This window comes from Rhipicephalus microplus, chromosome 3 (assembly GCF_043290135.1).
Source record: "Rhipicephalus microplus isolate Deutch F79 chromosome 3, USDA_Rmic, whole genome shotgun sequence".
Lineage (NCBI taxonomy): Eukaryota > Metazoa > Arthropoda > Arachnida > Ixodida > Ixodidae > Rhipicephalus > Rhipicephalus microplus.
Window position 1 is genome coordinate 155633592 of NC_134702.1, and position 27529 is coordinate 155661120.

Genomic DNA, 27529 nt, shown 5'->3' on the forward strand with positions numbered 1-27529 from the left:
ATTCTTTCTTCCCCTTCCTCATTCTTGTTAATTCGTTTTATATATTCTGTTTTATCGTATTCTTCTACAATTTTATCACGTTTTTTTTTTTTTTTTCAAAGGAACATTTATTGTTTCTATCTAATTTCTCTTTATATTTTTTTTAGCAAGCGTTATAAAAATTATCTATCATGAGGTACAGTGTGGCCAATCCCCCATGTGGGTATGAGCCAAAATCTTCTAGGAGACAAGACAAGACAAGACAAGAAACGATAGAGTATGATAGAAATCATTATGGCTATCTTTCTAAGTTTAAGAACAAAAGTGCCCTGTTTAGGTAACTCAGATCGCGTAAAATTCTACCATCTCCAACCAATGCAGTCTGTGAAGTAATGTCGCCCGATGATATGAAGAAATCTTTGGAAATCATCGCAAAAGAACAAGAGCGTCGATTCACATCAAGCAAGTTGCATGATCTAAGACCTCCGATGGTAATAACAGATTGTACTAGAGTTACATTGGAAGAGTTAGCTCAGGTTGTTCGAAATTTACGCTCATCAGCTCCCAGTCCAGACGGAATTACAGCTGCCATGATAAACTTTTATTTAGGTTATCACCAGCTGACCACCTGGACACTGTAAATTACTCGTTAAAACATGTCTGGATTCCATATGATTGGAAATTAGCAAAAATAATTCTAATACACAAGAAACAAGGTTTAGGCGTTACCAGAGAAAACATACGACCAATTTTCCGTACTTTTAATATGGTAAAGCTTCTTGAGAGGGTGCTTCATAAGAGAATGACAAGCTGGAAGACAGAAAATAAATTATTTAGCCCTAATCAAATTGGATTCAGAGAACACTGTTCGATATGGTGTGCCCACGCTGATTTAGAAAGCCGCATTCAACTTGCTCGCAAAAGAAGGCAACATGCTGCATTAACGGCTTTGGACATAGCCAAAGCATATGACAGGGTGGAATTTTCAGTTATATTGGAGATACTTCTAAGCCAGAATTTTCCTAAATATATTAAGCGTGGCTGGGAGAACTTATAAGATCAAGAGAATTTTATTGCTTTAAGAATGGCTGCACCTCGACAAAATTTAAACAAACTCGCGGAGTTCCCCAAGGGGCTGTTTTGTCTCCAATATTATTCAACATCTTAATGAGTTCAATCGCTTACAGCCAAGATGTTCATGCATATGTGTATGCTGATGACATTGCCTTCTTTGCAGCCGACATTGACATTCATTCCTTATATCAAAAACGGCAGAGGTATATGAATTTGCTAGAGGGGTGGCTAGAGACAATATGCATGTCACTAAATGTAAACAAAAGTGTAATGTTGCTATTTCCGTTAACAGATCCTATGTCAATTATATCTGTTTTAAAGAAGAGCCTATTCCGCAAGTTGAGTCGCTGAAATATTTGGAAATGATTCATGATGACAAATTAAACTTGACTCCTCACATAGAGAGTAGGGCATGTAAGGCACAACGTGCCTTAGGCATGATTCGCAGATTGACCAGTAGATGCTATGCTTTACGCAGGGACACTCCGCTTATGATTTACAAGATGTATATGCGTCCCATACTAGAATTTGGATGTGTGTTATTCTCAGGTGGCCCAGCTTATAAGCTTAAAGATTTGATTGTTTTGGAGCGTGAGGCCCTGCGACTATGCCTAGGGCTTCCTAAGTTCGTTGCAAACAATGTTTTGTACCAGGAGGCGCACTTACCAACCTTACCTTGTCGATTCCGTATCATGACGGTTCAGGCTTATCTAAAATTTTATAGCTATTCGGTAAGACGATCAGAATATGTATCCATCAACGACCCGGACTCTTGCCCCGCCGCGGTGGTCTAGTGGCTAAGGTACTCGGCTGCTGATTCGCAGGTCGCAGGTACCGATCTCGGCTGCGGTGGCTGCATTTCCGATGGAGGCGGAACTGTTGTAGGCACGTGTGCTCAGATTTGGGTGCACGTTAACGAACCCCAGGTGGTCAAAATTTTCAACACCCTCCACCACGGCGTCTCTCATAATCATATGGTGGTTTTGGGACGTTAAACTTCATATATCAATCAGACCCAGACTCTTTTTTTTCTTGCTCATTGGCCACGTTTTCATACATCACAAATTAATTTTCTTCAAAAGCAACTAGACAGAATAAACGTAAAAATTTGAGATATACCTGCAGCAAACGAGCTAAATCAAAATCTCATAATAAATTTTGATGAGAGTTTTCCCTTTAAGCATAAATTTCAATCACACAGGGTCCTAAATAGCCGTTTGCAAGATTGCTTGCACACGTGGAAACAAGTAATGTAATAGCCACTGATGCTTCAGTAATAGATGAGAAAGCAGGAGTAGATGTTTACTCTTCTTTACTTGACCGGTCGTTTTCAGTACGACTACCAGACTTTACACCTATTTTTGAAGCTGAACATATGGCAATTGTTCTAGCACTACGAAAATAACTTTGGACACCCACGCTGCTATAATAATTACAGACTTCTGGTCCGTATGTACGTCACTGACAGTTTCATCTCAATCAGCTGGTTAAGGACAATCCTTACGCTAATTCCTTCACAGCTTAAACTCTTAAAGTTATTATGGGTACCAGGACATTGCAGGTTAGAGTTAAATGAAATGGCGGACTCATTAGCTGTAATGACATTAAATGGCCCAATACTTTCTGTGCTTCCGGTGCTGTTCAGTATAACGGCGATAAGATATCGAAAATTTGCACTCAGGGCTGATGCCATAAAATCAGTAACACCATGCACTAAATTTAGACATTTGAAATATCGATTGAAATCCGGCTGGTGTCATACTAGACAACTGGAAGTCATGCTAACAAGACTGTGATGTCGTTTGCCCTCTTTGAGTTTATATTCACAAAGGGCTGGTCTGGGAATATCTCCCCTATGCAGCTTTTGTACAGGTCTGGAATCAATAGGCCATTAGTTTTTGTTATGTCGCCGTTACAGTCTATTAAGAAAACGTCTCCTTGTCATCCCATTTGCTAACCTTGGGCTGCCCTTCACCACTGAGAATAAACTCTCCTTTGGTGCTTCGGTTCTGGACTACAGCCACAGGAATGCCTTTAATGCCGTTTGCAGTTATCTTTGTGAAACGAAACGAATGAACCTCTGAATTCTAATTTGCATATTTGTTAATATATTATTATTAAGCAAGTCCTAAATATCAATTTTAAACGTTTTCAAGATTACTGCAATTTCAATTCGAGAAATATGTTATTCTGTCTGGTCGAAATGGCAAAAAAATGTTGCACTCTTTCTGTATTTACGTGTGCTGATCCTCCTTCTGTTAGGGTTAGGTATCATACGAAAGGGCTTAAATTTCATATCCTCAATTCTTGGCCAATCTCCCTGAGTGGGCAAGAGCCATAGTGGAGGCATTATCATTATTATCATGGTCTTGTTTTGTTCTGTTAATACGAATTTTGTTTTTCCTGGTCACACCATCGTCCTATATCTAGTTCTTTTCACTTCGCAACATTGGTGGAGGTGCTGGAATTCTCGAACTGATGCTTGGGACACCTCCATGCCCTGGCACTTCGTGTCCGCCACCGCAACGCGTTTTTGCAGTGGATAGTTCTGTTCACCCCAACAGTCGCCGACAGTGAGGCCTTACACCCGAGGCAGTCCCCCTCGGACTTCTCCAGCAACACACCGTGCCTGGAGAAATGGCTACTGGAGGGCCTTTGCGGCTTACTGTTGATTAGCCTCCAATTCCCGAGACCTTCCACGGTTAGGTTTATGAAGACATTGAGGACTGGTTAGCCCAGTATGAGCGAGTCGCCAAGGCCAACCGCTGGCCCACTGAACAAATGCTATCCCGCGTCTTCTTTGCTTTGACGGACAGCGCTCGTACGTAGTACGAAAACCACGAGTCAACGCTGTCTTCGTTGGATGAATTTCAGCAGCAAATTCTCGAGGCATTCGCAAACACCGACCACCGTGATTCTGCTCTGCATCTCATCGAGTCAGGCATACAAAAACCGAACAAGAGCGTCACCATGTTTGCGGAGGACATGACCCGACTAATTCAGTGGGCTGACTCCGAGATGCCTGAAGGTAAAAAACTCCGACATTTGATGAGGGGCGTCAATGAAGACCGGTTTGCTGGTGTCCTACGTAACCCGCGAACAAGCATAGCAGAATTAACCAATGAGGCTACGACAACCAAGCGGTTACTGCAGCAACGGCGCCGAAACCACGACCAACCAAACAACACATCTGTCAGCCTCTCTGCGTTGACTGCCAGCAGTGAGTGTTCTTTGCGTGAGCTCATTCGTGAGGTCGTTTGTGAGGAGATCCGAAACCTCCTTGTGACTCTGCAAGGATATACCGTGGCTTGCGTTGCAGAAGTTGTGCGCAAAGAATTTCACCAGACATTTTTATAGCCCGAATCGCTCTCAGACCAGCGGTCTGTAAGCTACGCATCGGCTGTCCATTGACCCCCTCCAGTGACGTACAACTCGTCACCACTGGCTTATCGCGACGTCATCCAAAGGCCCTACAACGAGCCGTGGGCGCCAGCTTCCAACCCGCCACTGCCTTATGCACAGTCTGACGTTCCTCTGCATACGTCGCCGATATACACTCCACCGACGTCTGCGTCTTGGTCGCAAAGGATGCCCACCAGCCGACCATTCATCCATGACAGACTTGTGGCGGGCCGTCGACTGTCGACCACTTTGCTTTCATTGCTGAGAAGCCGGCCATGTTTTCCGCATTTGCCCATACCGTAATCATAGACATTAGAACTTTCTACAAACCTCCCCTCGTGCATATATCGATAACCACCGTAACAGCAGTGCAGACCCGCAAGCACAGCCACACGATGTGTTGTGTCGTCGACCCCACTCTCCTTGACTTGCACCTAACTCGCTGCTGCAGCGCAGTTACGCCGAGGTGGTTCGGGGCAGATCCCCTTGCCCTCGTTGGGGAGACTAATAGCAGCGATCTTTGGGAGATGGTTGCCAACCTCCGAGATTCTACCACACCCCCAACATATTCACTACGACTCAATACGACGGATGATACCACGGATCGTACAACGGACGATACCAAGGACGACACGGACATCGACTGAAATCGTAAATTCCAATCTAGACATATGTATAGACGGACGCCCAGTAACAGCGCTGGTAGATAGTGGTGCGTACTTCTCTATTATCAGCCGTAAACCCGCCGACTGCCTAAAGAAGTCAGAACAATATGGACGGGCCCGAACATAAAAACTGCAGCGGGTCATTTGGTGGTGCCGATGGGCAAATGTACTGCTCTAATTAGTATCCATGGTTTAGGTTTTGTTGCTACTTTCGTAATTTTACCGGAGTGCTGCAAAGACATGATCCTGGACATCGCCTTCTTGCGTGAATACGGTGCCGTTATAAACATTCCTGAGAAAGCGGTTACGTTTTGGGTGACACCAGGTCAAGTTTCGGATGGGCTCTGTACAGACCAGCGATGTAAACCTTCTCGTGTCTTTGACGACGACGTGACCATCCCACCGCGGTCGAGTGCACTAGTGGCTGTGACATGTGACGCGTCAAGCGATTCTGAAAACATCACGGAGCAAATTCCAACACTGCTATTCAGCCATGATTCACCTATTGCAAGAGGCGTCGTGAGCATAAAATGTGGACACATGCACGTCCTTGTTACGAACTTCTGCTCTGAACGCCGAGAAATAACGAGGGGCATGGCAGTCACGTACGTGGAAGAGCTCGCCGAGATGACAGACTGCATAACTCTTGAGCAAGATAATTGCTCAAGAGTGGGCACGGAGGCACGCGCCGAGACAGCATGCTGCAAATGCCACGTTTTTGCCTTTTACAGGCTTACCTGGCTTCGCTTCTGGTGCTGCAGCCATCGTTGCAAGTTCCGTCGTGTTCCACGAGTGAGTGTTGGCTTCCGCTCCATAGTCGTGGTTACCAGCCACCTTACTGCCAGCACGGAAAGAATCCAAACTCTGTGTCAAGCACCGTCGCCCCTACCGTCTGCGCATGGCCTTTTTCTACGATGATCACTACCAGCGCAAGACTTAAGCGTATGGCGCTGCAACAGCTTCTTCAGTGGGCACGGGGGCACTCACCGAGACATCATGCTGCAAATTGCACGTTTCTGCCTTTTACAGGTGTGCAAACTATGCTCCCTGTATGCCAAGAAAAGTGATAATCGATGTTTGATTCTGCTTCCGTGCCCGGAAGTGCTTGCCTTTATTGCATGCGATTGTTTTTCGATGGTTTACCTTTTACTTCTTTTCTGGTAATATTGAAGCTAATTCGGACCCTGACAAGCGTACGAAGGCCTTGCTTGATATGGATTCATTACCTGATGATTCCTCCGAAAAGATGGCAGTCCAATTTAACCTCATTAAGGACCTTCACACCTAGTCAACTCAGTCAGCCAAAGTGCAAAGCACGTTAGCAACCGACGTCAAAGAAATAAGAGCAAGCCAAAAGAAGATCGAAACTCAAGTTTCAACGATACAGGAGAGGCTGGATGAGTTAGAAGCAAAAATTAATTCTAACAAGCACTTAGAAGAGGCTGTTGATGGCGTGGAGGCGTCAATGAGATTGTTTGATAAACATCTTGAGAACTTGAAAGCTCGCCTAAACGCACAGAAGGACCGTTCCCGGCATAATAACGTTATCTTTTGAGGTATTCCAGACTCTCAAGAATCGTGGCAACAATCTGAATCCAAGATAGTGTCCATCCTAACAAGCACGCTCGATGCGCTACCAGACAACGCAATCGCGCATGCTCATCGGGTGGGTTCTTACACACCAACCACATTTCGGCCAATAATTGTTAAATTATCGGACTTCGAATCTTAAAAAAGTGCTTTCTGCGCGAGTAGCACTTAAACAGCAAGGTATAAGTGTGACGGAAAATTTCTGTGCAGCCACTCGTGATGTGAGACAAAAACTATTCGAGTTTGCTATGAATCAACCTAGCGTAACCGCGCATCAAGTGCGTTACAAAAAGTTAGTCATGAATAAGAAGCAGTGCATCTACGACTCGATAAGCCAATGTGTAAAAGAAGTCGAAGCATTACGAGCACCTATAGCTACGGCCGGCCACACAACACATGTTTCGCCGTCCGTATCTGGTACGAGGCAGTCCAATCGCTCTGCGAAATAGGAACGCGACAGGGTCAACAACCCTGAACCACTCAATACATCTTTTCTTTCTACTAACATCAGAAGCATTATCAACAAACGTCCTTTATTGGATTCGGCCATTGATACATGCGAACCGGATATAATCGCATTGACAGAAACGTGGCTTCAACCAGCAATCGGGGACCATGAATTATTTGGCAACTCACGCGATTTCTCTATTTACCGCTGTGACCACAATAATCGTTCTGGTGGTGGCGTGCTTTTGGAGATAAATAAAAGGTTGCCTTCAGACTGCATTCAAACTGCTTCAAATTTGGAGATTGTATGGGCAGTCGTAACACTAGCCGACCAAAAAATAATTTTGTGTGTTTGTTATCGCCCCTTAAGGTTCACTACAACGTTTGTGTGTGATTTACATGATGCAATTAATAGTGTTTTCTTCAATTACACCACACGGCCAATTTTTCTACTTGATTGATTGATTGATATGTGGGGTTTAACGTCCTAAAACCACTATATGATTATGAGAGACGCCGTAGTGGAGGGCTCCGGAAATTTAGACCACCTGGGGTTCTTTAACGTGCACCCAAATCTGAGCACACGGGCCTACAACATTTCCGCCTCCATCGGAAATGCAGCCGCCGCAGCCGGGATTCGAACCCGCGCCCTGCGGGTCTGCAGCCGAGTACCTTAGCCACTAGACCACCGCGGCGGGGCCAATTTTTCTACTTGGTGATTTCAATATGCCTAATATCTTATGGCAAAATGAACCCGTCACGGTGTACTCAAACTCATCTATGGCGCAAGACTTCTCAGAGCTGTGCAGTACATTTTCTCTAGCACAGTTGATTAAAGTACCGACAAGGATGACACCATTCGTTCTAAATACGCTCTATCACAAGTATTGACCATGCAACCCGATCTTGTTTTTGATGTAGCTTACCTGCCTGGAATAAGTGATCATAGCCTTCTCTCGTTTAACGTTTGCCTTGCGCAACCTAAAGCCGTTAAAACGAATAAGACACTACGAGATTACAACAAGGCCGACTTTCTTACCATCAACAATGAACTGGCTGTATTTTTTGATGATTTCTTGAATTATTTCGACTATCGCGACGTTCAGTTTAACTGTAGTATCTTTCTTGCTAAGGTTGTGGAACTAACAGATAAGTACATCCCTGCTCACGGTATCTCCCCCAACCTAAAAAAAACCATGGTATATTCACCAGCTAAAACGCTTGTCTATTAAAAAGAAACGTTTCTTCAAATCGGCTGAAGTTATCAATAGTAGGGCTCGTTGGTCAGATTACAAGAAGTGCGCTGATGAATACGCGCAGGCCTTAAAAGTTGCCAAAGATCGTTTTCTAAGCAACACCTTACCTACGATGTTGAAGATTAACCCTAAAACATTTTGGCGAGTGATCAATCCTCAAGAAAGTGATCTTATAGCACTTAATCATCTTAGCGGTAATGCTATACCGACCGAGGAATTGTCGAACATGCTTAATGATGTTTTTTGAAAAAAAATTTCTTTACCCACCATCACCAACGCTCCCCATGTGCAACCATATCACCACGATCATATGTTTCCTGTCATTCTCAGCTACGATGGTGTCGCAAGCATTATTAAGTCACTGATACCATCCTCGGCACCGGGTAGCGATCAAATAAACGTCAAATTCCTCCAAAATACTATGTGTTATTCATCCATAATACTAACCAAAATTTTTCAACAGTCGCTCAACGACGGTGTTCTCCCAACTGAGTGGAAAGTCGGGAAGGTAGTTCCAATCCACAAATCGAGTAACAAGCATTCTCCCTTAAACTACAGACCCATTTCTCCCACTAATATACCATGTAAAATATTAGAACACATTTTGGCTTCTCACCAAGCAAACTTTTTAGAGTCCCACTCAATTTTCACTCAATCGCAACATGGATTTCAGAAATCATACTCTTGCGAAACTCCATTAACACTTTTCGTGCATAAACTAAACACCATTCTTGACAACAGCTTGCTCTCCGACTGCATTTTCCTCGATTTTTCCAAAGCTTTTGACAAGATGTGCAACAAACTGTTCATTTTTAAATTATGACTACTTAACCTCGACACCTGCCTTGTAACTTGGATTGAAAAGTTTCTTACTAACCGCTCACAATTCGTTTCGGCTAATGGAATTCATTCCGCGGAATGTGTGGTACATTTTGGTGTACCACAGGGCTCCGTTCTTGGTCTGCTTTTTTTTGTAATCTATATTAACGATCTGCCATAATGCGTCACGTCATCTGTTCATCTTTTTGCCGATGATTGCGTAGTTTTTCGTAAAATAACTGGACCTAACGACGTCACCCTTCTTCAATCAGACCTCACTGCTGTCCTTAACTGGTGTAACACATGGCCCATAGAATTAAGCATTAAAAAATGTGAATTCATGCGTGTGTCAAGAAATATCACCCACTTTGCCTACTTATATTTTACATATTACACAATTAGACAGTGTCACCTCATACAAGTACCTCGTAGTTTATATCAGTAACAACCTAACATGGAATACTCATATTAACTATGTTGTTTGTAACGCTAATCGCATGCTCGGATATCTTCGTCGTAACTTCTTCGAATCACTTTCTGTCAAGCTGATGTATATAACACTAGTTCGTACTAAACTTGAATATGCCGCATCTGTTTGGGATCCATACCACCATAATTTGGTGCATTCATTAGAAATGGTACAAGATAACTCTGTTCGCTTCATAACAGCTAACTACGATGAAAACACGAGCATCACACTAATGAAATCTACCCTTATATTACCTTCACTTGCTTCTAGTCGTACTGTGATCCGCTTAACCCTTTTCCTTAAAACATATCACCACTCATACTTCCGTGATTTACTAATCCTTCCACCGCATTACGTTTCTCGTCGTTTAGATCACGCTCATAAAGTTGGCATCCAATCGTCTCAAACAGAGTCATTTCAACAATCATACGTACCACGCACTTCACGTGATTGGAAACGCCTTCCCGAATCGTTTGTAACAATTTCAGATCATGACGCATTTGTGACTGTATTAACCAATTCTTTGAATACCTGGTCGTAGTATTTCACCTTATACATTTCTAAAAGGAAGATTTCACTGTTATCTGTTGTATTTGTTGTACCTGTGCACTGAAGTGTAACAATGCTCAATGTATACTTAGAAACGTTATTTTTATCTTTTTATAAGAATGTATCTTTCTATTTTCTTATATGCCATTTTGATATTTCTCATTTCTTTCTTTCTTTTGTTTTCTTTCAATCTGCTGTTGTATAACCAAAAAACATTGCATTGCCTCTTGCACTTACAAACTTGTTTTGTTGTTTTTCCACTCCCCTCTGTAATGTCTGTTGAGCCTGAGGGTAAATAAACAAATAAATAATTCAACTGATCTGCCCCCTGTAGCTCCATGTGTCGATATAGGCCTAAAACCGGTTTGAAGATTGTTTCTCTTCGACGTCCAGGGTCCGTTAAACGAAACTGATGAAACATCGAATTGTAACGAACGACATGACCAAACTTATCAGGCAAAACCCGTACCGAGTAGATTCGCGGGAACGTGAAGCTATCGAAAACGAGGTGTGACAGGTGCTCAAAGATGACGTCAATCAGCCGTCAAAAAGCCCTTGGGCTGCACCGGTTGTATTAGTGAAGAAAAAAGACGGCACCTTACGTTTCTGCGTGGATTACCGCAAGCTGAACCAGGTGACAAAAAAAGATGTCTACGCACTTCCACGTATCGACGATTCACTCGATCGACTACGGCATGCGCCTTATTTCGCATCGGTGGATCTAAAAAGTAGGTATTGGCAAATATAATTCAATGAAAGAGACCGGGAGAAAACAGCTTTCGTGACACCTGATGACCTTTTTGAATTTAAGGTACTTCCATTTGGCTTGTGCTCAGCACCGTCAACGTTTCAGAGCCTAATGGACACCGTACTATCAGGCCTCAAGTGACAGACGTGCTTAAAGTATTTATATGGCGTTGTCGCATTTTCTGCCACATTCGACAAACACGTCAGGCGACTGCATTCAGTATTTCAAGCTATCCGTTCCGCCGGACTAACCCTAAAGCCGGAGAAATGCCACTTCGGCTTTGAAGAGCTTCTGTTCCTGGCGCATCTTGTCAGCAGTGAAGGTGTGCGGCCTGACCCTGAAAAAATAGCTGCCATTACGAATTTTCAGCGCCAACTGAAAAAAGGTGGTCAGATGATTTTTAGAGCTATGTGCTTACTACCGACGCTTCATTGAGAAATTCTTGCGCATTGCCTCACCGTTGACCCGCCTTGCCAGAGAAGACGTCGCATTCGTATGGAATGACGAACAGCAAAAATCATTCGATAAGCTGCGGCAACGCCTTCAGAAGCCACCAGTCCTCACACACTTTTACGATGACACCTTGACGACAGTGCACACCGACGCCAGCAATGTCGGCTCAAGAGCTGTACTCATGCAGGGGCAGGATGGCACCGAACGAGTATTAGCTTATGTGTACAGAGCTCTTTCACGTGCGGAAGAAAATTATTCCACCACAGAAAAAGAGTGCTTGTGGTGGTGTGGGTGGTTATTAAATTCCGCCCATATCCGTATGACCGTTCTTTTAATAATGTCAGTGACCATCACTCCCTCTACTGGCTCACAAACTTAAAAAGACCCTTTAGGACGGTTGGCGCGCTGAAGCCTGAAGTTTCAAGAATTTGACATGATGGTGGTTTTCAGATCGGGGAAGCAACATTCGGACGCTGATTGCCTTTCTCGTGCGCCATATGAACCTTCGACGGCAGAAGATGATGATACAGCCTTTGTCGGAGTTGTAAATGCGGCTACTGTCGCACAGCTACAACGAGACGACCCAAAAATAGAACCCATAATTCGTTTTACGGAGGGTCGCACTTCAGCTGTACTTAGACTGTTTGCGAGAGGGCTTTCGTCATTTTGCTAACGCCACGACGTCCTGTATAAGATGAACTTTACGCCACACAAAAACGACTACTGACTCATCGTCCCAACATCTCTAAGAGTGAGGTATTACAGACATGCCACGATGAACCAACATCCGGCCACTTGAGTTACATGCGTACGCTGTGCAAAGTGAGGCATAAATATTACTGGCCAAGACTGACGGCGACCGTTCAACTCTATGTTCGAACGTGCCTTGATTGCCAGCGCAGAAAAGTGCCACCCGTCAAATCAGCAGGCCTCCTCTATCCTATTGACGTGCCTGTTACTCCATTCGCTCAAGTCGGAATGGATCTTTTTGGCCAATTTCCAACCTCATCGGCACGTCGCAGATGAAGGGTGCTTTGTAGAAAATCAACAGGAATTACAAAGAAACGTCAGCTGTGCGTACGGTTGAACGTGCATAATAAAAGCACGCAAAAATGCGAAATATAGTTGATCCTCGGAAGGTCAAACTTACGCTGTCACTCTGCAACATAAAGTCACGTAACACCTGCATGCAATGATTGCCGTATGATTTCTGGTCGATAAGTTGAGTGACTACCACAACCTCAGTTGAGCGTTACTAAACGTCAGCCAGCAGCTAATATAACATCCATTCTCCGATCCCTTCTGGTACTGCACATACGTTGAAGAAATTTTTTTCGCCATTCTGCAACGAAGCTTACTCAGCACTCACCGACACACACGAGGAATGCTAAGATATACGTTCATTGTACTCTTGCACTTTTCTTTTTCACTGCAGTTCTGTAGTGTGACGAACGTACAGTGTCGTGCTGGAGCCCTTGTCAGGTGATTCATAACGTCGTTCTCAGTCTCCTGCACCGCAATAGCCATGTATGTTAAAACATGAAGAAACATTTAAAAAACAAATACGTGTTAGGCACTCACAGAATTACACGCAGAAATAGCAGTATATTTATGTTTTTAGCATTGTGTGCGTGCAAATTTACAGTGGTTATGGCTAGTATATAAATACCATTGTTATATTTAGACACCCATTGTTAGCCATCTTGCAACAAGTAACTCAACATTCCCGCGTGCCTTAGAGTTACATGTACGCCTCTCTGATACCACATCGGTACGCGTAATCAAAGACGTCATCGTATTGTGGATACAAGTTTTATCGACGTAGCACGCCAGTTCGACAAGAGAAGATGGCTATAACTGTTTGAGTACACGTGTAGGAGAAGGCTGCGAAACGCATCGTGAGCGAGAGATGTATGAAGCTTCGTCTTCACAAGCTGGGATACCTTGACGCACAGCGGAGCCATGAGCACCAGAGGCAGCTGTGAGGTAAGTGCTTGAGCGGAGCTTGTTCTACGATTAGAATCAGCCTAGCTGTGAAGTACCGTTACGAATATAGAACGCTTGCAAACCAAACGCAGATCACACCAATTCTTTTCTCTAAGAACAATATGTGCTTCAAAGAGAAAACTTTAGCCAAGGATCAAATCAAAATAGACGTTTGAAACTGGTATTTGAGGCGACAACTTTGCGAAATTTACAGGCGTAGCGTAAGCTATGCTAACATAAGATAATTGTAACTGAACGTCGTCAGAAAAAGGCCTTCATAGGATGATCCTGATTATATAAGAGTTCAATACAATGGAAATGCATTTATTATTGCAAAGGCGTTAGACGCCTCATCAGCCGCGAAAATTGACTGGAGGTGGCGTCAACACAAGTGACACAAAATATTATCACTTACAAGTGTGGCAGCTTGGGCTAGTTGCTATGGCATGACGATAGTTATAGCGCGAGAACAAAACGACGACCCAGAGACAAGAAGGTATTTCGTGTGCTTCGATCTTGTCTCTGTGTCGTTGTTTTGTTCTCGCGCTATAACTATCGTCATGAGCATCACGTTATGAGGCCACAACAAGACATATTCATGACATCATGAATTGCCAGGTAGCGTCTCCCGATGGTGCAGTACCATCGTTCGGTGAATTGTGGGGCGATCCTGGAGGCACTGCTAAGATGCGTAAAGCTTCCGATGACTTCGATCTTGGAAGAAATGCGTTGCCTCAGAGATCATTGTAAAGAAAGCCAGCGAAACGTCAAAAGAAACCGTGTGACGGACCGCGAGCGTACTGCTATAGTGCTGCTGTAGGTTTTCTTTACAACACGGAAAAAACAGGAGTGCTAGACGTATTCTACAGGAAACAATTTTGTCGGTGGTGTCTGAAAGTGCTCTACATCTCAGTGTTCACATTTTGGGTTTACAACTCATATTTAAAAAAGACAGGTAATTAAAAATAATGAATAATTAGTATGGGAAGAAATAAAAAATATCCTGAGTATTTACAGGCTTGTGCAAGTAGTATGAGTTTGGTTCCATTCGCCCCTGAAGTGTCTTTCATATTCAAATTCTTGGCTCAAGCTATGTGGGACACCCTGTATATGAGTTCTTCATGCGGAACTCCCTAGTTTCACGCTCTGTGTTCTCCCAGCTAGCCTTCGAAAGGGTCATGGATCACTTTAACAAATTTGTCCTGCTACATCTTATTTTTGACAAAGTTGGAGAATCCTGTTTCTTCGTCCCAGTGCTTTGAGCGTCATGGCTTCACTGAATATACCAAACCAAGCATCTCAAAAGTTTCTTGTCTTCGAATCGAGAATTCGTTTCATTTACAATTTTTCAAGCGAAGTGTTCACGTGAAACGAGTTTTTCAGATCGCAGGTAACGATGCACTTCCTGTGCTGAATGCTTCTCGTCCGACACGACGCCTCGTTCGGAAGGTCTGGAATGGCGATCAAATGAACACACAGGAGAAGACGAAGTTCGGCGCCAACTTTCGTGTCGACTGAAAAGATGCGGCGCCAACAATGCCACTCTCGCACTTTAATTTTTCTCGAACGTCTTCACAGACGTTATACATGGCAGCTGGGTCTCGGCAAATTGCGTCATTTTCCAAAACTTACGCCAGTCACGCTTTCGACACGCTTACCTGCTTTATGGAGATTGCAGACCTTCCATCGCCAGAATATACAATTTCACAAGGTTTCTTTTTTTCTTTCAAAAGGCGCAGTGGAATAAATCAATTGATCACTTCATTCTTCCTCATTCTGCAGTTATATATGTTTTCGCAGCGCGCATCAGCTCAGCAGACGACTTAAAACACTTGGTAGCAACAAGCACGAGATAATGCTAGGATCAGAGCTTACAACGCACACTCTCTGCGCATGACAAATCCTAGGAGTTGCGTCAAATTAACAAGCTAACAATAATATTTCGTCACTAACAAGAATTTCATGTCAACGAAAGTGTTATTTGCGGAATTCTACCGGCGTCACTGGGCTTGCAGTTTACTATCAATCTTTGTTCATTTATTTTTCACAATGAGAGATGTTACATTTAACTTTCTTATAATAAATACACGCGTGCTAGAGTTCCTTTTGAAGGACCCTAACACAAAAATAAGTCTTGGCTAGATTCTTACCAACATTCCATGATGCGAATGCAGGCCTTGAACAAACAATACGAACATCTAACAAAAAGGGCGCCGCATTCGAGCCTACACATAACGAAAAATAGTGATGCTCAATGCCTTTCAGCACCGGGTAAAAATACAGTGCATCGCACATTCTTTGTTTTAGGGGACCCTGACACGCAGAATCGCCTGCTCATATGAGGGACAAGATCTAAGGCTAGCTGAAACCAGTCGAGTTTCCCTCGCAGATGCCTTCATTGTCTCGCTGCCAAACAACTAAATTGATCATGTCTTGTAGAGGCTAAAAGCCGAACAGGCGCGCCGCAAGTCTAGAACTCGACATTCAAACACAAAGAATGCTGCACAAGCGAAAGCAATGATCTGCATGTAGGAAATATTAGCAGTTAATGACATTGTTGCACGACAGCGTATGGATACTAAAGTGCCTTTGAAGCAGACAACCGTGTCGTATGAACAAGGCGCACTCGTATTTCTGAAATAGGGCTGGACACGTGGACGTTACGAAGAGTGCCAGTGGAGCAGCAATCACTATGTCTCGCAAAGCTCCATTCAAAGACGTGCCAAGGTTTCCCCGTTAGAGGCGTCTCATTCGTTGGTTAGCCATTCATTTAGATTTAGCTGCAACCACTCGACATATAGAAAGAAGAACTAGGCAAAGTTTCACCCCATTCGACCCTTGCATGCCAGTGCACTTTCATGAACACCAGATGGCCGAAATTTCCGGGGCCTTTCACTATGGCGTCTTTCATAAACATATCAAGATTTTGGGAGTTGAAGCCTTGGATAATATTATATGCAAACAGACCATACGCTTTACAGTTTTCGAAAACAAAAATGACGATATTGCGATGACGCCCTTCGCACAACTGCCTCCCTTATAATTCTGGCCTTCTAGGAATTAGGGTGAAAGAAAATTCGGCAGATCTCACCTACCCCGGCAGTTGATGTTATTCGAAGCACGCGAAAGCAATATGACTGTGTTGTAATTTTTTCTCGAATGACACATTACAAAATGAGGTTAGAAATATTTAGAAATGTTGTGCGCACAGAATATGTTAAACAAACACACGTCTATTGTTGCGTAACGATGCCAACAGCAAGATGGGTATAACAAAACCAGATGCGGTAAGCTTATATGCAGCGCTTGTACCAGCGAGGATGGCAGCCCTAAACAGTGCTAGATAAAAGAGTTTCAATGAATGCTGCTTCACTACGATTCTTGTTAACCAGATGTGTTGGCTGTATCATATAGGAGAACACACGTATTTTATAAGGTTGAATAGCTGGCACTGCAATAAAAATTGACGTTTTCTAAATATTATGATGTACTTCGAGACCAGGTTCGATACCTAGCGTGGCTCTGTGGTAGAATACTTCACAGTCTCGCAGAAAGGGGGACAGGGAGGGGTTCAATTTCTGCTGGGATGATCATATTTATTTTATGCGTTCGTTGCGTCAACGCTGCCGATGCCAGCTTTTAGGGTTAAGCACCTTATGTCCGACCTAGTTGGAGACCATCACGCCCCTTAACTCCTCAGCTGAAAGTGAACACACGCAAAACTAAAAACGAAAACATAAGGTAAATAACCGACTATATGTGTGCAATATTCAACTGTACGACAGCACAATACATCATTCCTTGCGCCTTTCTTTTATTTGTCCATCAATAAATATGGCCATCCGCCCACGCGTCTCTACATCCATCTATCCATCCATCCTATCATGTGTCCGTCTGTTTGTGTGTGAGGGCGCCCTACCGTCCGTGTATCTATGCATACCTCCACCTGTCCATCGAGGCGTCCATCCGCACGCCCGGCCGTCCATCTGTCCGTTTGTAATCGTGAGCTACTTCAACGCAAACATTATGGACCTTAAAACATATAGGTTCGTTCACTCGCCGTCACGCACTTCATGCAAATGCTTGATATTTCTCTACGCTCTTGAATTAAAATTACAAATGTTTCTTCGCGCCATCCCTTAATTGTTATATGTAGTGTCAGTCACCTTCAGTGCATCGCGCTTAACTACAGTTGATCCCAGCCTTACGAGACAGCTGTCACGTAGGGCTAGGATCATTACGTCTAATTGAAAAGCAGTTGTGAGATCTTGCGTGGTTCTGTGGTAGAATACCTGGTTGCCATGCAGAACATTGGGGTTCGATTCCTGCTGGGACCCTGATACTTTTTTTATTTTTATTCGTTGGGTCAATGCTGCCGGTGACGGCTTTTTTTTATTGCTCACGCGTTAAAGTTACCGAAGACTGTAGTCGCTGTTAATGTTTCAGTATAAACTGTCAATAACCTGTGCCACAAGTCTCCGCATACCCTTGGCACTTACCCTCCCACGGGTATGTGCCTCTATCTGGCGGAAAGTGTTTGACGACGTACGTGACGGGATCTTGACATTATTCATGTCTCTAGATAGATAGATAGATAGATAGATAGATAGATAGATAGATAGATAGATAGATAGATAGATAGATAGATAGATAGATAGATAGATAGATAGATAGATAGATAGATAGATAGATAGATAGATAGATAGATAGATAGGTAGATAGGTAGATAGATAGATAGATAGATAGATAGATAGATAGATAGATAGATAGATAGATAGATAGATAGATAGATAGATAGATAGATAGATAGATAGATAGATAGATAGATAGATAGATAGATAGATAGATAGATACCAGGTTTCAGCATGGATATTCTTTTTGGGAAGATTCTACCGTTTGCGAAGTTTCGTATCACTGTCTGCGAATCATACGTGCGTTTGTGTTTCTGCTGTGGCTAACGCTATAGCTATTTTCTCAGCGGTTTCAATGTGAGGCGTACCCATGATAACGATCGTCAAACAGTTTTCCTATTAGGTCATCACCATGGCAGTGTAGGCACGCTTGTGTCTGTATCTAGCTGCATCCACGAGTGCATTTTTTGTCCATGTCTGCTGTTACCAAATTTCTTTTGTGTATCACGTGCTCTGCTTTCTCGTCCTTTCTAATGCGTGTGGGATGCATGTTGTTGGGTATATAATGGAACTTTGTCACGCAAGTGGTTTGTCTTGGCATAACTAGTTTGACGCTAGGTTGGGTGTGATACAGGGTAACCTAACGATAAGTTAATTACCGTACTTTTAGGGTATTTTCGGAATATTTCGACCAGCGTAGGGCACTATGGCGGCGTAGTGGGGTAAGTTGAGCATTGTGCTTATCATTTATCACCAGAAATTTAAAAGATCCTCACGACATATCTGAGCTTTACACTCCTTGAAAGACCATAACTAGAATTATCTTAATTCGATTGCTTCCGGCACAAAGTAAAGTAAGTCAGGCCTTATAAGTTCGTAGGATTTTTTCTCATTGATGTTTTCTCGCCCTCTTTTTTGTCCAGCTTGACTCTCCTTGTTACGACGTCGCTTACACTGCCAGCTGTATAGTTGCTGATTAGTCTCCCATCTTCCTTTTACAACTTGGAATCAACGCTCTTCCCACACAAATACCGGAACGCTTTTTCCTCCTATCTGCAGTCTTTCATGCTCCTTCATTGCCCTCCGAAATTATTTCTAACCACTGACGTCATCAGATTCCAGCATTCCTATACGTATGTACGTAATACAGTGTATAATAGTAGTAATCTTTCAATGTTGTACAGTGGTACTTTTAGGTGTAGGATGAAACGCAGGGTAATAAAAAAGTTGTGTTGGGTAAAGTAGGGTAATTTTGAGCTTGGCGTAAAGGTATTCTGCAAAAATTTTTTGGCAACCCGTGTGTAATACCCTGCACCTAGCCGAACCATTATTTGCCTGTACGTTTAAATTATGGACAGGCGTTCATATAGTGTGATGCACCACGCCTTAATTAGCTTACACGGTGTACTATGTATAGTTATCTGCAGTAAACCATCATTGCTATTTGATTGATATGTGGGGTTCAACGTCCCAAAACCACCATATGATTATGAGAGACGCCGTAGTGGAGGACTCCAGAAATTATGACCACCTGAGGTTGTTTAACGTGCACCCAAATCTGAGCACACGGGCCTACAACATTTCTGCCTCCATCAGAAATGCAGCCGCCGCAGCCGGGATTCAAACCCGCGATCTTCGGGTCAGCAGCTGAGTACTTTAGCCACTAGATCACCACGGTGGGGCAAAAACCATCGTTGCTAGTGGTGTTCGAGAGTTCAAATGCTAGCTTGTATATTTTCCTCATTGAACGGTCTAGTTTGTATGAATGAATGGACTCTGAAAAAGCAAAATCTCACTTCACTCTGTATGTCCGTATGCCAGCAAGTCCGATAAATTGATAACACTGCCACATCCTATATTATCCCAAGCAGAGGATTAAAAAAATCGCACTCCTTCTGGCAGAGTAGCATTTCTTTCCGCCCTCTCGCTTACGCGAAATAGTTTGTGACAGTGTTACCAATTTACCGAACTTGTGAGTATGAAGATTGAACTGTCTTGCCTTTTTCGTGTGCATCCGTCAATCAAATATTGCCATTCCACATTACATTCGTTTTCTGACATTTAAATGTGGAACTTCCACAGGGAAATAGCTATGCCGGGAAGGCCAACGGCATGGGAGAGTGCCCGAAAGGCGACCATGTGCTGAACGACACGTCTGTATTGGGACCTGATGGAAGACTGAGCTGGGTTATTGCGATCACGTGCTTTGTGATTAACTTCATAGCAGCCTTTTTTTACCGTTGCCCCGGATTGTTCTTCAACTCCGTGATGGACACATTCGACGCTACCCGAGGCGATGCATCCGTTCCCATTTCATTGTACGGAGGATTCTACAACATGGCTGGTAATATCATCAGTTTCTTTCTGAAGTGCCTTCTGACACTTTTTATGGCATTATCAATACACTTGTGTTGAACCTTTTGATTTGTTCATATCCCACTATCCGGTTTTCAACGCGCGCACCATTTCTCATTGTCGGAGCCATTGCGGTTTTGCAAAGTCTCAGAAAGCTGCATTTTGGCACCACGAGCAATGCTGGAGTGCATTCACCGGCAAACAAAGCTAGGTGTTAGTGCTATACAACGATAATCAAGTAATAAATGCGTTCCATTCAAATGTAAGCCCAAGTTTCTCAGAGGCTGCAAGGCAGGTGGATACGTATTTGTTTCATTCTGAAGAATCAGTATGAGCGGACCCAGCTGGCTACTATTTCTGTGAGCCCACGTGTGAGTAAAGTCGGCTGGGTTGAACTAAAGTCAGTCAGTGTCCTTGTGAACTCGGCTGAGGGTAAATCGTTACGGTCTCGACCATAATTGGGGGACCCTTAACCTTCGCTATTAAGAGTTGAATGCGATATTCTGTTCCTAGTGCGTACTTCAAACACCTAGTAGTTGAATTTTTCTTTCGAACTTGCTACGTACCCACTACGTGGTCATAAGAGCATAGTACCGTGTGTGCTTTTTTAACGGGCGACTGGCTCTAAACTCTAAAGGCATTATGATGATCCCATATTATGACGTCAGATGGCAATGTACGTTTGTACCACGCGTTATTACAGCAATATTTATGTAGTATTTTCAAGCGTATATCCAGAATGCGTGTGCTAATAAAAAATAAAAGTTAATTTCACTGCAGTTCCAAGCAGAATAAATTTTCACTGTATTCACAAGCAGAGACGTGGCTCTGTGCTAAAGCACATCACACCTTAAAATTATTTTAGAGTAGTCGGGGCTTGTACGTTTTCTAACCATAAAGGAACACATTTGTTCTTACTACCTCGAGAAACGTTGATATGCTACGCTGATACGATAGCATTATTTGCTGCTAAGTGCCTGATCCAATGAGGGTCTAACGAAAATTCTTTTTTTGACGTTCTCTGTAAAACATCTCAAAGGTATAGGCCTCATGTGCTTTAGCAGTGTTAGACAGTTGTATCAATTGTTTTGTAATGTTTTTGTGTAGTGTAATATATTTACCTCGTCATCCCATGTGTGGAGTTCCACCCAAAGTAACAAAAAAGGGCGTGGTTTTGTGGTATTACACCCAGTTTCCACGCAAACGACCTGAGTTCGATACTCAATCTGACCCAGAATTTTTAATTTTATCTGCATATTTCTTGATTTTTCGGTCAAGAAAACATGACGATTTTTCACTTACAACCAACGCGAAAAAAAAAGATGGCTCTTGATGACGACACGGCGAATCTCTGGCAATCTGACCTGAATAACACGAATCTATATTATTCCTAGAGCAGAAGGAAAATCTCTTCACATAATCTCGAAGTCCTATTGTCTTCATTGATTCATTTGTGTTTTCATTTCAACGAACTCCTTATTTCATTAGCCCCCTAACCCACCGCCATTCGCGGCGGTGCTCATTAACCCTTGAAATTAAAGCCGTTGCTCTAAATTACCATCGGTTCCCTATCGCACGCATTACATGGTTCACTTAGGCTCAGTTTTACTGCCTCCTGACCTCCCGAACATCGGCACCGCTGTGTTTGTTCTTAGCTATGCTGTTGTGCAGATACCGGCGAATGTTAGGTTTATTGAATACAAAACATTTTCGTTCTGTTACGCGATGGTAGTCGTCAGAGCTTGTCATCGATTTTTTTATGTTGCCTTCCAAGTTTCATACCCCTACGCTAACGCTACCAACACGAAATGATTGTACACTGTTGCTTCAAAGGCAGTGGCAAATATGCTGTTATGATTTCGTGATGTCTAAGATGTGTACAGATCACGCTTCTTGCGTGAACTTCATCTTCATTAATAAGTTGCCTTTTAGTCGTTTTAGCTACTCTTGAACATAATAAAACTCAATGTGCTAATTACTAACTATTGTCCTGTAGACGTACTACTGACCTATACCATGATCGCTGCTGTTTTTCATGTTGCGGCCTTGCAATTACGTTGTAATCTGAAACCCAAAGCAAAAAAAAAAACATGTGGCACAGGCTTTTGGATGCCGACTGATTCGCATGAAACCGAATCCCGCAATGAGTAAGATCTGCCGAAATTTCGTACCTTACCCCACTCCAGCCCTTACAGAAATAAGTACATCGACGTTCCAAACAGGACGCCACTGCATCTTCTGAGATGCATACGAGTCGAAATAATGTTGTTCTTAATTTTCAATCTTGACTCCAGAAATACTTTGTGGCGTGAAATTAATGGCAGTGCAATTTTTGAGTAATACTTTATCAATATGAGCTCAGTAGTTTTTTTTCTATCTTCCCATAATAGTTCCCCCAATACAAACAAAAGATTTCGCCCAACAGAGTATCTTGTCGACGCTTCGTTCACCTCGCGTTTTCTCTGTGCACTTTCAAGCTCAAAATTGATCAAATTGATTGATATCTAGGGTTTAACGTCCCAAAACCACAATATGATTATGAGAGACGCCGTAGTGGAGGGCTCCGGAAATTTCGTCCACCTGGGGTTCTTTAACGTGCACCCAAATTTGAGCACATGGGCCTACAACATTTCCGTCTCCATCGAAAATGCAGCCGCCGCAGCCGGGATTCGATCCCGCTACCTGCGGGTCAGCAGCCGAGTACCTAGCCACTAGACCACCGCGGCGGGGCATAAAATTGATCAAAACAAGGCGCTGACAAATCGCGAAGGCAGCCGTTGGTGTTTACGGTGTGGCGAGTTTAAGACACAGTAGTCCTTAAAATTTTCGTTCATATATATGTGTTGTCTTGGTATTATTTTCATCTCATTGTGTGTTTGTGTCCATTTGGACACTTCACCAATGCTAACAAAATGGTTAGAACGAGCCAGTTTGGGCCGGCCTTTCAACTTTTTTATTGTAACTGTCTCTCGTCAGGCCTCGTTGCGGGTGCTCTCATCGGAAACTTTGGAGTTCGCACAACACTCATCTTAAGTGGAGCTATGATGGTAATCGGATTCGGCGTGTCCCTCTTCGCGACTTCTACGCTGTTCCTCGTCTTCACTGTAGGAGTGCTGGCTGGTAAGCCTCTATGTATTCATGTATCTAGCGCTTTGTGCTAAGCGTACGTGTCTTTATAGTAAAACTGCGTCATACAAGAAGAACGTTTACCCTCCTGTTCTCTGTTCACTTCTGTCTATAACCATATTTGCGCTCTCTTCCCCCGTGTTCCTTATTGTTCGCTGCTACAAGCGGGTGGCGAGCAGCATTGAATCCGGGACCGCGACAGAAGTCACCCATTTGTTGCCGCACCAAATACGTGCATATTTTTGTTTTATTAAGCCGTCTCACTTTCTAGCAACCACGTGAAAAGGATTTTAAGAGTGTTTGTTGGCTTATGAAAGTGATATGATCTCAATTAGCTTCTGATATACGGCACTGCCCAAAAATTGGCAGAACAGTAAAAGCTAGCTCATTGTGATATTGCAGGACGGAAAAAAAGCCCGAACCAACTAGATGCCCAATCATTTAAAACACCAAGAAAACAATAAACAAGTATTCATTACACTATGTCAATCAAGTAATTATTTCACATTTGAGGAGTGAAAACGCCACAAATTTCGTTCATTTGAGTCTTCATTGGCAACGTGAGCATAGCTCGGAAATTCGGTATTAGAATCAGAAACGTGTCCTGAATCCCATTCTTATTACGTACAAACAACGTCATTATGACGATCCCGTCTTTCTGAAAGCCGAAGGTTCATTTCTTTTCACACATTTGCGGCACTTTGCGCGAAGCATGCTCCGTGGGTCGTTCAAATAAATCCAGTTGTGTTCAAATATGACCGTATTAGCGATGGCTTGATGCCAATAAAAAATGCACATTGCGTCCCGGAACCTGAAACAACTCTGAAATATCAAATTTTTCGAACAAACAAAAGACAAATTTATGAGCTGCAAATGAGTTCTGCAAAAAACTTTCGAGGTGGCGGAAGAGTTAAAAAAAAGAAGGCAACCACCCACCTAAATGCAATATACAGCATTTTATACCACTAGAAGTGCGAAACAGCAAGATCATGCAAACGTCATGAAACAGCCCGAAACGATGTGAAATAGCGAAATACAGCGCCTTTGTACAGCTTTTCTAACTATTTCGCCACCTTGCAGGTTTACCGCAGAACTCATTCGCAATACTTGTGTCCATGTGCGTCGAGTTGTCGATGAATTCATCCTCACGCTGTCAATTGCTAGCTGCGTGGTTAGCTCAATTCGCAAAGCGACCGCCCCGGAGAGGCGTTATTACTGAGTTCGAACACTGGGCCAGGAAGAATTTTTTAGCAAGAGGCTTTCGTTTCTGAGAAATCTGTACGGATTTCCTTGTGGTTTCGTGCTACCAATGGGTGGTTGTCTTCGCTCTTTTTCTTAATTTATGAGCTTCTCTACATGTGCGTGCATATTCAAAGCAATCGCAGAGATGAAGTGAAAGAACTAAGTCCTTCGGTCATGCACTGGCGACTAGCTCAATAAGAAAGATGCAGTTCTTACATACTGCTGCTTGGCACCATGCGATGCGCTCATTTTAGAGTAGGTCACGCTAACAAGTTGAGCGAACCTGACCTACGTCGATCATCGCAGTCTGTTCACTGTTACTGTTAGTCGAAATCGCCCAGCATTTAATCGCTGATTTCAATACGCCGAAAGACAATCTAAGACGTGAACTGTGGCAAAGAGCTTCAAACATATAGCGGGTACGTAGGTGAGACATTGCACCGTATGACCGCGCACACCAGGTTACACAAAGAACACGCACACAAAGGGACGACACTGTCGCTTGTGCCGTCCCTCTGTGTGCGTGTTCTTTGTATAATCTGGTGTGCACTGCCATACATTGTAATGAAAAAGATCAACGTCTGTGCTCGAACGTCTGTGTGTTTCGAGCTCACAATGAGCTCGAAACCACCTTTGTAGTTCGACGCTGTGAAATCACTCAAGCTCTTGGTAAGTGACAGCTGAACGTCATGAATGTTGTGTTGTTTAAATCGCAAAACGGAAGAGGAGAAGCAGGCGCAGCATAGAGATAACACTCTATTTATGTATCTTCAGCCGCACGGCCTATGCATGCTGCCATCGCTAAGCGCACTGCACTGATTCTAACAGCCGCACATTTCAAAACAAAGTTTTTAAGGCCCAAGCGCATGCACGCGATTTGCAAGCGACGGCGACAAACATGTTACATCACGCTGTCGCGACAAGTCGGCAACAATTTTTCATTAGGCCGGTATAGTTTACCGTTAGCGTGAGATCAGGAGCTAAAAAAATAGCGTTACTGTGTCGCAAATGTTTGTTACGGACAGCGCCTTGGAATTCAGCGGTATAGCGTTTACGTGGTATACGTGCCCTAGCTGGAATGGTGGCACCACCTCGTGGAGGGTGAATATGTTAGATAGTGAAAAGTACGTGAGAATGGCAATATTTTCCTGTGTCACCACGTGAAGTAATGCTACAAGCTCTTTGGTAATATTAAAATTGAATGAATATGAACCACGACACCAAACGCCAAAATATTTATGTCGCTGGTTTGTTTACATCGACACTCAAGTTAGGCCTAGAGACGTTTGAAATGGGAAGCTGTATCAAAAAATACGCTAACTTACCCGTGATACTCGGTAATCAAAACTAACTGAAGGCAAGCGAAGCCATTTTAAACAGTCGTTTGCTGTGAACGAACCTTTCAACCTAGGTATGAAAAATACGCCAAAATCACTTCAAAGCGAGCATCTGAAACCGCAGTCATTATTTGCGTACGCTACTAAATCACGCTAACATGTTATCGATAAACCTGAAAATTAGCATGCGTGTGGCGAGCGGTGCGGGTCACCTGCGTTACTGCACATGAGCACTTCCACCCCACTAAGCCTGGTAGAATATAACTGTCTACTGTTGCTGGATTGAAAACTATAGTTCATGCACGCCCATAAATTGCAAAAAGAAGTTTAAAAATAGGTCGATGACAACATAACAAATTTATGAATGTCTTGTGTGGCGTAAAGCAGCCTCAAAAGCGTTTCATGACCTTTTTTTGTATTCTTTGGTTTAAACATGACAGGGTGCCCACAAGCACACACTACGATAACTATGACGCACATCGCTTTACGATTTTATATTGCAGCTAGCTACTACCGAAATCGAAACAAACTATCAATAACAAGATTTACGATACAATATGGCCGCTGTCTCACTCTCTGCGTAGGATGCGAACGTAAAGAAGCTGGTCGATACCTTGCATTCCTTGAAGTTCGTGCTGATAACAAACATCGAGAGCTAACTGCAGCAGAATCAAGAATCAGGACTGCAGTGATGTTGCTGGAAACAGTAACGCTATATTCCGGGCGATAAGTGACGTATTCTAGTTTTCCAGAAATGCGTGCCACGACAAGCAATGGCGACAGATTGGCCTCTACGACAGAAAGTCGCGTGCATGTGGTTGGGCCTTTACTGAAGTGCCCATGTGCCGCTTATCAGTGCTACCGAGCTATGACAATGGCGCGCCCTTTCGCATCAGCGCTGTTGCGCAACGATTCCCAGAATCAGAAGCACGGACAGTTGTGAGCCTAGACGGCGTCGTTGTTGTTTGTGAACAGGAACGACCGAAATTTTTAGTAATATTAGAATAAAAACATCCCTTTACTAAACAGCGTCACACACAGCGTCACACAGCACACGCAGCGTCATTATCGCTCTCAGCATAAGTTTCTGAAACGTCTCTAACAAAATAATGAAGACATTACACTACAAGAATTATGATATTGTCACGGAGTCATAACGCTGACAAAAGTAGGGAGGACTTGTCCAAATGAAAAGTGCCTACTTGATTGGCCGAACTTGTGGTCACGTAAAAGAAAAGTCAGATTACAGCAAGACACTGGCTCTGATAGTGGCGGGCAGAGCTTCGGCCGACGATCAACTGACAAGTGGCGAAGCCTGTTGGCATTTATACACTTGCCATCGAACATTCTAGCGTTATCGCTAGTGGTGACGTAGGTTCCAGAATAATCTAGAAGGTTCAC

General features: G+C 43.4%; 1 protein-coding gene across 1 annotated transcript in view; it reads left to right on the top strand.

Annotated features, from left to right (window-relative positions):
* The first annotated feature begins 13413 nt into the window (after nucleotides 1–13413).
* LOC142803021 (uncharacterized) overlaps nucleotides 13414–27529 on the top strand; it is a 45425-nt gene continuing 31309 nt past the window's right edge. Inside the window, exons 1-3 of the mRNA XM_075888120.1 lie at nucleotides 13414–13437; nucleotides 20151–20412; nucleotides 23400–23543. Of these exons, the coding sequence (XP_075744235.1) occupies nucleotides 13414–13437; nucleotides 20151–20412; nucleotides 23400–23543 (430 nt within the window). The remainder of the gene's footprint in view (nucleotides 13438–20150; nucleotides 20413–23399; nucleotides 23544–27529) is intronic.